This window comes from Teleopsis dalmanni, chromosome 2, assembly GCF_002237135.1.
Source record: "Teleopsis dalmanni isolate 2A chromosome 2, ASM223713v2, whole genome shotgun sequence".
NCBI classification, from domain to species: Eukaryota; Metazoa; Arthropoda; class Insecta; order Diptera; family Diopsidae; genus Teleopsis; species Teleopsis dalmanni.
The window spans coordinates 192,548,824-192,562,011 of NC_051847.1; the positions used below are offsets into that span (position 1 = coordinate 192,548,824).

The 13,188-nt window shown below is 31.2% G+C and overlaps 1 protein-coding gene across 1 annotated transcript in view; it reads left to right on the forward strand.

The window, feature by feature from the left end:
- Nucleotides 1-1,687: 1,687 nt before the first annotated feature.
- The window catches only part of LOC119676462 (pituitary homeobox homolog Ptx1-like), a 33,100-nt gene continuing 21,599 nt past the window's right edge, over nucleotides 1,688-13,188 (forward strand). The window contains exon 1 of the mRNA XM_038087702.1: nucleotides 1,688-1,699. Within this exon, the coding sequence (XP_037943630.1) occupies nucleotides 1,688-1,699 (12 nt within the window). The remainder of the gene's footprint in view (nucleotides 1,700-13,188) is intronic.

Here is a 13,188-nt window from a genome sequence, read left to right on the forward strand (position 1 = left end):
AAAATAAATATTGATGAAGATTAAGAATTTTGCGTTTTATTTAAAATTTTCCGGAAACTTTTCGGTCACAATGTACACTTCTAGAATGACATATACACATTATTTTAATGTGTCTTCTTATTTAAGTTATTTTTAGTGATATTCTGAGTCGTGCACATGACTCGAGTGTTATGATAATTTTATTTAGTTTATAAGATGGAATTTAGCTGAATTATTATTTGTTGAATATTATTTAGTTAATAAAGCGAATTATTGAAAACTATTTTTACATATTTTAGCAACTTATTCTTACCTATAATTAGTATAAAAAATCTGAATAATTTTGTTTCCTTATTTGTGATATTGATTTGAATGTTATGGAATAGACAAAATACCTGCTTTTATTTTGTTTTTTGGTTTAATAAATAATTTATTAATTAAGTTTAATAAGTACTCTTTTAAATAAATTTGAAGGTAATAATATATAAATCAAATATTAAACACACTTTTACACTTGCAGTTTATTTTGAGAATCTAACAAAATATTATTTTAGAATTTTAAATATTATTTAACCACAATTTTATTAAATTTTTACAAGATAGTTTAATTCCATACAAAAGTACAAATTATTACAATTATGTGTGATATACAAAATTATAATTAAAGTTGGTCTACAACTAGGTTTCTGATTGATAAACGGTTTTAAGCCGAGAGAAATCGCGACATTTCAGTTATCCGTCAGGCGAAAGAGCTGGTTCATCCTTATAGTTATGGTAAGGTATCCTTCTGCAGCAGAACAGAGTTGAGTTTGCTGGTGGAATATTAAACGGGTCACCATGGACTGCATTATCACCTTAACAAAATGGGTCTGCCCGAAGAGATAGATTGGCGACTCTGCTTAAAAGCAGACGAGACTTCAAGTCGCATTCTCTGTGACTGCCAAGCCTTGAGCTGGGCCAAGAGGAGTCACTGGGTTGAGAACTACTCTCCCCTATTAACAACAGGAGGTTGTCAACGGCCGGCATTCTGGCTTTCATTTGGAAGGCGGAATGTTTTCTGTCTTCCTAATTGAGGGTCTGTTGCAGCGCAAAAGATCAATCATTATCGCAGTTTTCCGATCTGTTGGGAGGTAGTATTCAGAAAGAGGTATAGATATCATAAATTAAATTGTACATGAACGGCAATCGATAAAATGGCGGTTGTCCACTACTTTTCTTGGCACAGTTGACGTAGAATGTGTGTTAAGCAGCGATTAGTCATATCTATTAATCCCAGTCGCACTAGGATCTCACTATAAGTACAATAGCTATAACTGCAAGATTTCAGATATAAGCGCGATGTCTGAATATTTGGTGCATTTTTTCAACAATACAATGATTCCATATCACAATGCAATATTTTCGATACACCCAACGAAATTCTTTAGTTCTGAGAGAATTTAGCATAGAGTTTTATCTAAACACTAATATTGAATTTTTTGTATTGATCAAATTAATGTATGAAGGCAAATTTGTTCAAAAGTGAAAGTTTTAAGTTCTCAGGTCTAATCGTTTTAATAATATATTGGAAAGCTTCGAAAATATGGTTTCGTAATATATCATTTTGGTACGTTGCTGCTTGAATAATTTGATGTATACTTAATGTATTAACATTAAGGACCAGTTCAACAATGCACACTAAGATTAAGTAACCATTAAGTGTACGATAATGCCCACTCAAGTAAGTAATACATAACATTCATATGTACCTCTTTTTATTGCCAAATCGACACTTAAGTGTACATTTTAAAATTGGCCCTGAAAAAAAAATAAATTTCCCTTGTATTCGTATAGAAGTAAAGTACAAATAAGAAGTAATAAGGACAGAACAAATAGAAATTTACAGAACAAATAGAAATTTAAAAAAAATATCTACCACTTTTTATTTCCAAATCGACACTTAAATGAACATTTTAAAATTGGCCCTAAAAAAAAATAAATTTCCTTTGCATTCACTATAGTGGTAAAGTACAAATAAAAAGTAATAAGGACAGAACAAATAGAAATTAAAAAAAATATCTACCACTTTTTATTACCAAATCAATACTTAAATGAACATTTTAAAATTGGCCTTAAAAAAATAAAAATTTCTCTTGTATTCAGTATAGAAGTAAAGTACAAATAAAAAGTAATAAGGACAGAACAAACAGAAATTTAAAAAAAATATAATACAGTACGGAAAAATATAGTGTTGTACAGTACAAACATGAAAAGAGATTGGTGTGTAAATTTTTTTTGAAAAATATGAAAACATTTTCCAATGGAATACTGTACTTACTGCATACAGTACGTTACTTACTACAGTGATGGCTATAATAAGTGTAATGTAAAATATATTTTATTACTTTGATGTGAGTTTTATATGAAAATTTTCTTAAGGGGTGTCATAACAAATTGTAAAGATCATGATATATCATCACTTGATGTATAGTATATATAAATTCTAATTATATAATAATTTCTGAGCTTAAGATGATTTATTTTCTATCATTTCTGTTTTCATTGAGATAAGATATAATTTGAACTAAATAAACACATTACTCATAGAGTGGGGCTATTGCTTGCTTCTCTGAGTTATACTAAAAAGCTTGATATTTAAGTGGTTACTGAGCTTAAGGACGTGTGCGAATTAAAGTAAATTGATGGTAAATTGAGGGAAATTGTAAATTATGTCGGTAATGCAGCAAATGTTGGTACATACCAGAACTACAAGATAAAAATTAGTAAATTAAGTAAAAATTTTATAAGATGTTTAATAAATAAATAAATAAATTTGAAAACTTTAAACCAAAAGTAATAAATAAATGCAATAAATAAATAAATAATTATTTACATAAGTGCAGTGCAAAAATATCGCCGGACGGTGGTGCTGCAGTCGACATCCAAAGCTAAATTAACAAGGCATGCTCCGCCTTTTCGTTACTGAGTAGAGGTTGGAGCTCTTCAATACTTTCCCAGCACACCAAGCTGCGGTTATTTAACAGTAATGTTAAGAGCGTTCGGCTTTACGACTGCGAAACCTGGCTTACCACCAACAATCTGATCCATAAACTGCAAAATTTTATAAACAAATGCTTTAGGAGAATTCTGAAAATTTGCTAGCCGCACAATATTAGAAATTCCGAAATATGGTCAAGATACTGCCCACTTTCTATAGCAAACGAAATCAAAAACCATAAATGGCAATGGATCAGGTACTCTTTGAGGAAGGCGCCAAATGAAATCTGCAAACAAGCATTAACATGGAATCCTCAAGGAAGCAGAAGACCTGGTAGGCCCAAGCAAACGTGGAAGCGAACACTAGAGAAAGAAATGCTCCAAGCAAGCGGAAAAACCTTTGACGAAATTAAGATCCTGGCAAAAAATCGTGACAGTTGGAAAAAGTTCGTTGAGGCCTAACATTCCTCAGGAAGGTACCTTACAGGAAGGAAGCAAATGAAGTCTGCAAACAAACATTAACATGGAATCCTCAAGGAAGCAGAAGACCTGGTAGGCCCAAGCAAACGTGGAAGCGAACACTAGAGAAAGAAATGCTTCAAGCAAGCGAAAAAGCCTTTGGAGAAATTAAAACCCTATTTTTGCTAGGGTGACAGTTGGAAAAAGTTCGTTATGGCCCAATTTACCTTTACCTCAATTTACTCGAACTCGCACACGCCCTAAAAATCATAACACGGACATTATTTCTAAGCAGAGATAAATAAATTGATAGATAGGATGAAAGATGAATTATTCCTTGCAACCCGTTACCTTTAACCGATTTCTTAAGCCCAAAAGCAGCTTTAAAATCTACTACTATATCCGTTAATTAAAATTTTATGATTTTATGAGTTACGAGGGTGCATTTGTATAATTATTCTCTATATGGTATATGCAAGGATGTGCATTGTTTGAAATGTGTTGATTGCACTTTGTGCATATCCTTGGGTTAATTGTCATCATTTGCGGATGGTTTCACATTTTCTGCTTAAATATGAACGCGTACGCGTTTTGCGTAGAACAAACAAATTACATTAAATATGCAAAATTCATAAATTTTTGTTTCACTTCGCGTCTCAATACTTTGTGTCCTTACAAGGAAAACAACAACAACAACAACAAAAGCAACATTGTTGTAATATTCCAAAAACAAAATGGCGTTGTGGGTGGAACAGTGTTGCCGTGTGCAAATATTTGTTATAACAGTGACAACAACAACAACAATAACAGCATTATCAACAGTTAGAACTAGAAGAAGAAGAAGAAGAGGAGATGATGGCAAACATTTTGAAAGAGCTCAGTTAATTATGCATGCGATGTCGCTGTGCTTGCTGACAATAAGGACCTTTTTAATATTTATGAACACAACCGATTCACTAATTATAATTAGGAATTGAAAAGTTTTTAACTGGGACTGAAGTCCCATGGATGGATGGAGAAGAAATTGTGTTGGAGGAATAAAGAATGGCACGCAATGCGATGTGTGCGGAATGATTAAATATTGAAAGTTTACAAAAAAGATATTTTTTGTGGAGAGGGAGGGGAAGGGAAGTCGCGAAAAAACACAATTCAAGAAAATATGGAAATAAATTTGAGGAGCAAACAAAATTTCGATGTTCCCAAATTTATGAGTAGAAAAAGGTATTTGGTGGGATTCATAATATTATTGTTATGGAATATGGCAAAGATGTGCATTGAAAGTGAATTCTATAATATAAAATGGAAAAGTCAAAAAGAGTACTTTAATACAGATACAATATCTATACTTTTGAAAGGTATTAAAATTGACAACTATGACTATAGGAAGAGTATTCATATAAATGTATCAGAATTTTTTATTTAAACATAACCATAGACATATCGTAGATAGATATAGATAGATATATAATTATATCGCACGTCTTCCTCAAAAGAGGCACAACTCGAAATTCGTTTGAGTTGATGTATGGAACTTGCTTATAGTTTGCCTATCTACCAACATGCAAAATTCCACTCTTTTTACATTAAGACCGAAAAGTTTTCGGAAATTCTCATTTAAAATTCGCGCGCTGTATATTTTTCGATATTTTAAGTTTATGTAGTTTGGCAGCAATTAAGGACAATTACTATGCCAAAAATGAGCGCGATTTGTCAGACAGTTCGTTTACGGCAGCTGTTGAAACCAGTTCACCTCAGTAGTGCGTTGCGAAAAAAACAATGGAAAAAAATATTGAACAAAGAGTTTGCATCAAATTTTGTGTTTCGAACGAAATTTCGTGTGCAGAATCGTTGCGAATGCTACAAAAGGCTTATGGGGAATCAGTTTTATCGAAAACTCAAGTTATGAGTGGTACAAAGCCTTTCAGGACGGTCGTACGACCGTCGAAGACATTTCGCAACGCACTACTGAGGTGAACTGGTTTCAACATCTGCCGTAAACGAACTTTCTGACAGATCGCGCTCATTTTTGGCATAGTAATTAAGGACAGTGCTGCCAAACTACATAAACTTAAAATATCGAAAAATATACAGCGCGCGAATTTTAAATGAGAATTTCCGAAAACTTTTCAGTCTTAATGTATTATTGCATATTGCCGGAAGAACAGTTGTCTCTCTATTGTTGTTAAGAATGACACTACACTTCAAAACATTTTTCGCGTTTTCTGAAAATTGACGAAATTTATCCAATATTTTATCAGTCTGAAAACAGTTCTTATAATAGATTTCACTACTTTAATTGAATAAAACAGCCCCGAAATTTAAGATTCGATTAAAAACCAGAAACTGACATGGATGCAGATTGGCTTTATATACAATACATATATCACTCTCTGCAGAAACATGTTACTGTTACCTAAAATCAACAAATTGTTCTTCTAAAAATGCATCGTATTTGAGCAATCCATTTTTTTCAAACAAGCGCTTTAATTCGTCCAGTTCTTCATAGAACTTTCGAGTTGTGCCTCTTTTGAAGAGAGTATGCGATATATCCAAAAAATCTTTCATTGAAAACATATCGATAAAAGAGAGAACTGCTATAATTCTTTAAATTGGAGTGGAAATATTTTCCACTTGATTAAGATATCTTATTTAGAATGTATTTACTTGCTAAATACATCCATTAAAGAAATATAATGTACTAAATGCAAAATCTTATAATAAAATAGAGAGGTGGTAGCAAAGTCGACATAACCTTTTAGGTTTACAGTAATTATGTAATAAAGAGGTTTTTTCGAACAGTAGTGAACTACAACAACGTAAATTCATTTTATATTATTTTAATTAATTGAATTTTTGGCTGACCATATCTTCTGCTCAAAAAGTATCCGGATTTTGTTGTTTGTTAATTACTCCTTAAGTAATAGACCTTTTTCAAAATAAACCTTAGATCTTTTTTTTGTTATGTTGGTACACTCTTTCTTGACATATGGTACAAATTTGAGCGCCATCTATCAATTAGTTTGTTTACAGCAGCTGTTAATGTGAGACTACATCAAGTGCATTTAAAGATTTTTTCTATGGAAAATTCTTGTTGTACGCAATTTTTTAACCAAACACGGCACCACTGTCATCGCTCAGGCAACATATTCGCCAGATCTGGATCCGTGCGACTTTTTCCTGTTCCCGAAACTCAAATTGCCCTTTCGTGGTAAGAGTTTTGAGTCGATTAAATCGGTAAAAGAGAATTCGCTCAAGGAACTAGAAGCCATACCTTCACGGGCTACGAAAAGTGTATGGAAGATTGGGTTAAGCGTTGGCATATGTGTATTGTTTCAGAAGGAGCATATTTTGAAGGAGATAAAATAAATTTGGAATAAAATTTAAATTTGTGTGTTTTATTAACAAAATCCAAGAACTTTTTGGGCAGAACGCTGTTTCGAATATTGCCAAAATGGGTATTTGGTCTTAAAAACAATATTTGTATTTAATTATTCGTAAAACATTTTTTGAGACTGCAGGGGTACCAGGAATCGAACTCGTGTCCTGCCAAATTTAAAGCTAAGAGTCAGACCTTAATCAACTCACTTAAAGCCGTACTTGACTTTTTATGTATTTTATTATTATAATTAATAAATAATAGCAGTTAGGACAAAAGGAAGGATAACTTAATAATATGTAATCGGAAACTATTGTATATAAAATTTATAATTTTTATATTTCAAAATTAAGACAGATTCTTTAGATTTTTCTAGTTTTTATTAATTCCAAAATAAATATTTTAAAATAATTTTTCTAAATTTTTTATATCAATTTTTTTATTCATTTCTATAACGAATAATGTATTCACTATTTACATTTCTGTTATTCCCCAATTTATTTAAATTTCATTTCATTTTAATAAATATTTTTTTAATAATTTTTTCTCTAAACATTAATTGCACTAATTTTACGCCACACGCGTTCCTCCTAAGCCCAGCAAACAACGAAATTGACACGCTCAATTGTTTTATATGAAATATGACAGAACACCGAAATGGTTTCCTTCCTGCAGGACACCAGTTCGTTGCCTTCATTGGAATATCTATATTCTTTTTTTTTTTGTTTTTTTTTCAAATTTAAATTTCAATTCAAATAAAAATGAAGCGTGAAGAGAAGCAAATAGCATTGCTCCTGCTTCATTACTTTTCTGATTTGTTTACCGAATGATGTGTCAATCGAAGCATGGAAGAGCAAGGGAATGCATAAGGAACTCAACTCAATTATCCTAGTCACGCGGTCCAATATTTTCGTTTCTATTAGAGGAAATAGAAAACGGAATTAAATAAGTAAATTGGAAAGATGGAAAATTGTGTCACAGAGTGTTGTCAAGTAAAAACAAATACCCGAACCAATTGAGAAAAATAAAATAAAAAAAAAATATTTATAAAAAAATATTAAAAAAATAAATTAAAAAAATAAACAAACATTTATTATTTAGTATGTATTATTTTTAAGCAAATCAAATCAAAATTTGTATATGACTTTTAGCTAAAATTACTTAAAATATTCTGGGAAGAGGTCGTATCCTCTTTCAGACATCATCGTATTTCTTTCTAATTAAATATCACAATTTCTTTTCGATTTTTAGCAAATTATTTTAATTTTTATTTTTCTTTTATTCAATTTTCTTTTTATTTTTTTATTTTTATGTTATATATATAATTTTTTTTTAAACATTTTCAGTAAATATAGAGTAAATAAAAATAATATAAAATATCTAAGTATTGTAATTAGAATTGTTCGTGCGCTTCTTTCTTCTGTATCTTGAGCATCTTTCCAAATCTAGATAGGTTTGAGAAAAATAGAAATCTTATAAAAGTCACGAACTTCTAAGCCAAAACGGAAGTGTTTTCTTATTTCTTGCCAACAACTAGAAAAGTCATTGGGATTAAAGTGAAAACTCCTTTCAAGGGCAAGAGATATTTAATAAAATATTTATTTTTACAACAAAGACTATTCAAAATATTGAAAAATAAAATTTAAATAGAGAATACATGAATTAAAAAATTTAGAAAAATTAAAATAAATATGTATGAAGATGGACATATTATTTATATTTATGTGCGATAACTTTTAATTAATGAAATTATTAATTATAAAATGAATTTCTTAATTTCATTACTAGAGTAGTTAAATTGTAAATGTCATATTACACAGAAATCTTACTATTAAATTGAATCCATAAAGGTGCAGGTTTAAACCTTCACTTCACTCAAGCAAACAGTTAATACTCAACTTACTTACTTATATGGCCTTAAAAACTGGTTACCGATATTTGGTTTGACGCAGCATACCTCTAAAAGCGTCTCTGCTTCTCTGCTTCACCGGAGACGCGGTCTACCACTACACCTTCTTCCTGTAACAACTGCTTCATACTACCTTTTTCGCTGGAGCATTCTGGGTGTTAATTCGATGAATTATATCAATGTCGTGAAAAGCTCGTACAGCTCATGGTTTGTTCGTATGCAGTAGTCGTCGTCCACTCGTAGAGGAGCAAAGGTTTTATGAAGAACTTTTCTCTCCAGCACTCCCTGTGCTGCTTTATCATTCTGTGATAATGTACATGCTTCTCCGTCATATAGGAATAGCATACGAAGGATGAGCGAGCTATAGACTAAGTAAGTAAGTTTCGTTTGTCGTTGGGAGAGCTCTAAATCCCAACACCTATTAAAAATACTATGGAGCAGCGGTTATTTGTATAGGCAATTTTTTTTGAAGGGAGTTTTCTTGATATTAAAAGGGAGCGTCGAGTCACATAATTTAATTTCATAGAACCATATGGGTTTTGTAATGGAATTGTATGATTGGATCTTGTTTAGATATAATGCAGTTTTTTCAATTACATAATTTCATATGTATTTCAAATTGATTTTTAAAAATCCAACCAAAAATGACATAAAGTTGTATATTATTCAGAATTCACTTCTCGGAATGTATTATCCTTTTGGCAAAATTTAAATCAGTTTTTTTTTTTAATATTTTATAATTTATTGCATTAAAGTAAAGAGTGAAAATATCATATAAACCAACTAAGAGATTAATAATTTTTTATATCTTAGCTTGAATAAATAATGTGTCAATTAAAGTGTCTCGTCATCTTGTCTGAAGTGGTTTTAGCACCAATTCAACCGTGTGGCTTGTGCCTTCTGCCTCCTGCAAAAAATATAACTGCAGTTTAAGCATCAATTGTGAGCTATTTTCGATGGATTTAGTGTGTGTCTTGTTGGAGGCGCACACGCATTTTCGTTGAGCCCAAGTGCACACTAATCCCTCTCACATAACTATACAGAAGACACACAGATACACAATACAAGGAGACAAAGGCAACTGCACACCAACGCCACAAATAATGTGCACATAAGTCAAATCCAAGAAAAAAAGACGAGAGGCGAGGAGAAGAAACACAATGTTAGTTTCATTTAATATTTTTTCCAATTTTTTTAGTGGAGTCACTTTCAGTTTTTAGTGGGATTAAGCAACTGAAAATGAGATGAAAAAAAAAATGAAAAATTAAGAAAAATAAATGAAACAATTGTGGCATGTGATATGCGGGTCCATACACATAGTTCTGAGGAGTAGGGCCAGTGCTAGTTTTCGACTTCATAATTTCTGCTCAGCATTTTTGTTTTTCGTTTTTTGTTTTCTGTTGGAATCTTCGCTGTCTTTATTTATACAAATTGCCGCAGCACACTTTCCCGTTTTATATCAATTCAAGTTGAGGAACGTGCGCTGCTTTTCTTCAACATCTACAACATCTTCACATCCTCACCATTCTCAACATCTCTAACATATCCAACATCCACACTACTCACTCCAGTCGCAACTGTTCGGGGCTTCTACATGTGAACATATCAAAAATTAAAACAAACCTGAAACGTTGGGATTAAGCAGGATTAACTTGAAGAAAATAATTCCTGCAGTGTTGCTGCTTTTTTAAGGAAAATCTTCTGTTCGAATTTTATGCATATTTGAATTTTATTTATAATTTTCTGTAACATTAAATTGAGTTCATTTGGAATTTTAATTTGTTTGCAGCAGTTTTCCTAGTAGATAAAAATAAACTTTATGGCTTTACCTCGTTCTGGATGCTTTTCTTCGTTTCAGTCACTCGACGGAGTTCCTTTTTTGTCATTAAATTTGTGCTTTGTTTTATTAAATAAATTTTATTTTTATATTTCTTTAATTAAAATATCTAATACGTTAGGTAATTACTTTTTATTTTTATGAGTTTTATTCCTTTCCCTCCTTTAATCTCAATACTAGAATGATTTATATACATGCATTGAATTTATTGTCTACTTAATTGCTATACTATATATATACACTTATAAAAAATTTTTGATAGTATATACAAAATATAATACCTATATATATACCCCCTTTAAGAAGACACAAAAGAAGCTTTTTATAAAAACATGTCCCGAGTACACGAAAGTAGAAATGACATTAAAATGACGCCACACAAAAAGTATCAGGAATTGAGATGCAATTGAATATTAAATTAACTTCAACCTAAATCCTCATTACAAACTGTTTTTTTTTAGCTTTATTGATGATATTTTGTTATAATTATAATTGTTATTATAATAATAATTATAATTATAAATTATTATTATTATTATTGAAAAAAAGGGCATAGTACACTGCGAACTAAAATATCTATTGTGCCCTTTAGTCGGATTAGAGTGTTTCTCCAAATCCGATTTCTTCAATGAAAGACAGTATAGAGCCTATCTTTGCTAGTCTTGGATCCTTATGATCTATAAAATACCCTCCTAGGCGTTTCTTCCGCTTATGCGTCAGTGCCGGGCATTCCCCAAGTGGTAACTTCACAAAAAAAAATTTATGGCAACATATGTTGAGTGAATTTTCAAGAAAAACCCAAATTATTTACTTACTTTCTACTGTCCTGCTTTCCTAGTGGAGCATAGGGTCTCTCGGATTCAGTCAACTGGATACTCAAACGTGTATCCAGCACCTCCACATCCGATGCACAATTTAAAGCTGTAGCCTAAGATAATTATGTAGTGTTTACTGAAACAGGTAAGCACTTATATTACCTAAATCGGTTAGCAGTTAATGTGACCTACAACGACTGTGGTCATATCGTTTAATTTGTCAGTCCCTTTCTTGTAATAATTTTTAGTGTTAAAACTTGTACTAGAATTTTAAAATTTAAACTAAAATGAAGCACATAAATAAGAGAAATTAAAAAATTTCTTTTTTTCTAGAGCTCAAGCTTTTGTAGACTCGACCATTGCCATAATTTAAGTCTTATCGCCGAATTTAAGTCTTATATTACTATAACAATTATGTTATATCAAATTGCAGCAATATCATATTAGGGGAGAAAGTTTTTATCAGGTAACCCTTACCATAAGTTTTGTTGGAGGGTTTCGGTTAACCCTTCTCTCTAACAAACCCGGTCATGAAAATCTTGGTTCTAAAAGTAAACTACGCGTTTGATAAAGTAAACTATTTTTCGAAGCTTTACGTTTAAGATGTCCGTCTGGTTTCTAGATTTATGTACTTCCGTAGTGAAATGTCAATATTTTGCAAGGTCTGGGAATTTACGAAAAAAGTGTCTATTTTTTATATTTTTCCTTGCAGATTCTGCATTTCTGGTTGAAAGGGTTTATTTAACTCAACTTTTTTTTAACGCATGTTGGATTGGCTTTCTCGTAGCCCATAATTCTGATTTTTCAGCATAAGTGTTTAATTTTTTTTAGTCATGTAAGTTTAGATTAATCACAGTCTAAGACTATAGTTTTAATTCTTGGACCAAGAAATCATTTATCACATCTACGGAACATTTTCATTTTTTCGTTTCGAATATTTTGTACTATATATTATTATAATTATTATAATATAAATTAACTTCAACTACATAGTGTTTATAAAGAGGTTTTTTGAACAGTAGTGAACTACAACAACAAAAACTTATTTTATATTATTTTAATTAATTGAATTTTTGACTGACCATACAGCTGTTTCGAGTATTGCCAAATACCCATCATCAGTGGTCTTGGGAACAATTCTTGTATTATTCTTAAATAATTTTACATAGTGTTAATAGGTATATAGTACTTTATGATTTCTGTAAATTATATAGTAATTGAATTTTAGCCCTGAGCATATAGTTGTTTCGGGTATTGCCAAATACCCATCATCAGTGGTCTTGGAAGTAATTCTTGTATTTGATTATTCGCAAATAATTTTACATACTGTTTATATATAGTACTTTATGGTTTCTGTAAATTATATAGTAATATTTTATTTTTGTCAATTTAAGCGACAACTGAGTGCAATATTATATAAAAAAAAGAGCCAAAAATGCAGAGAGTAGATTAAAAAGTTTTTTTCAGCAATTCTCACATCGTATGCACAGTCATAAATACGTTATTTGAAGTGATTTGTTATCGAGCATCAGGATATGCCGTTGTATCTGTTCTTACATGCATCATGTACTCGTATTTATGGCTTCACATCATCATCAGTGGCATCATGTTTCACTCATTTCAGAAACGTATTGTGGAAATATGTGGCACACAGCTTACGAATCCAATGTTCTGTGCACATATTTCATAACTTTATAAGCCCCAAAGATAAATGGGCCCAAATCTACACAAATCGAAACACAACTACTCCCATAAGCGAAAGCCGGAAACAGAAGCCACGCAGAAAAAAGCACTGCACAGAGCCAATTTATATGCAATTTATGGAATAACTCGCCTT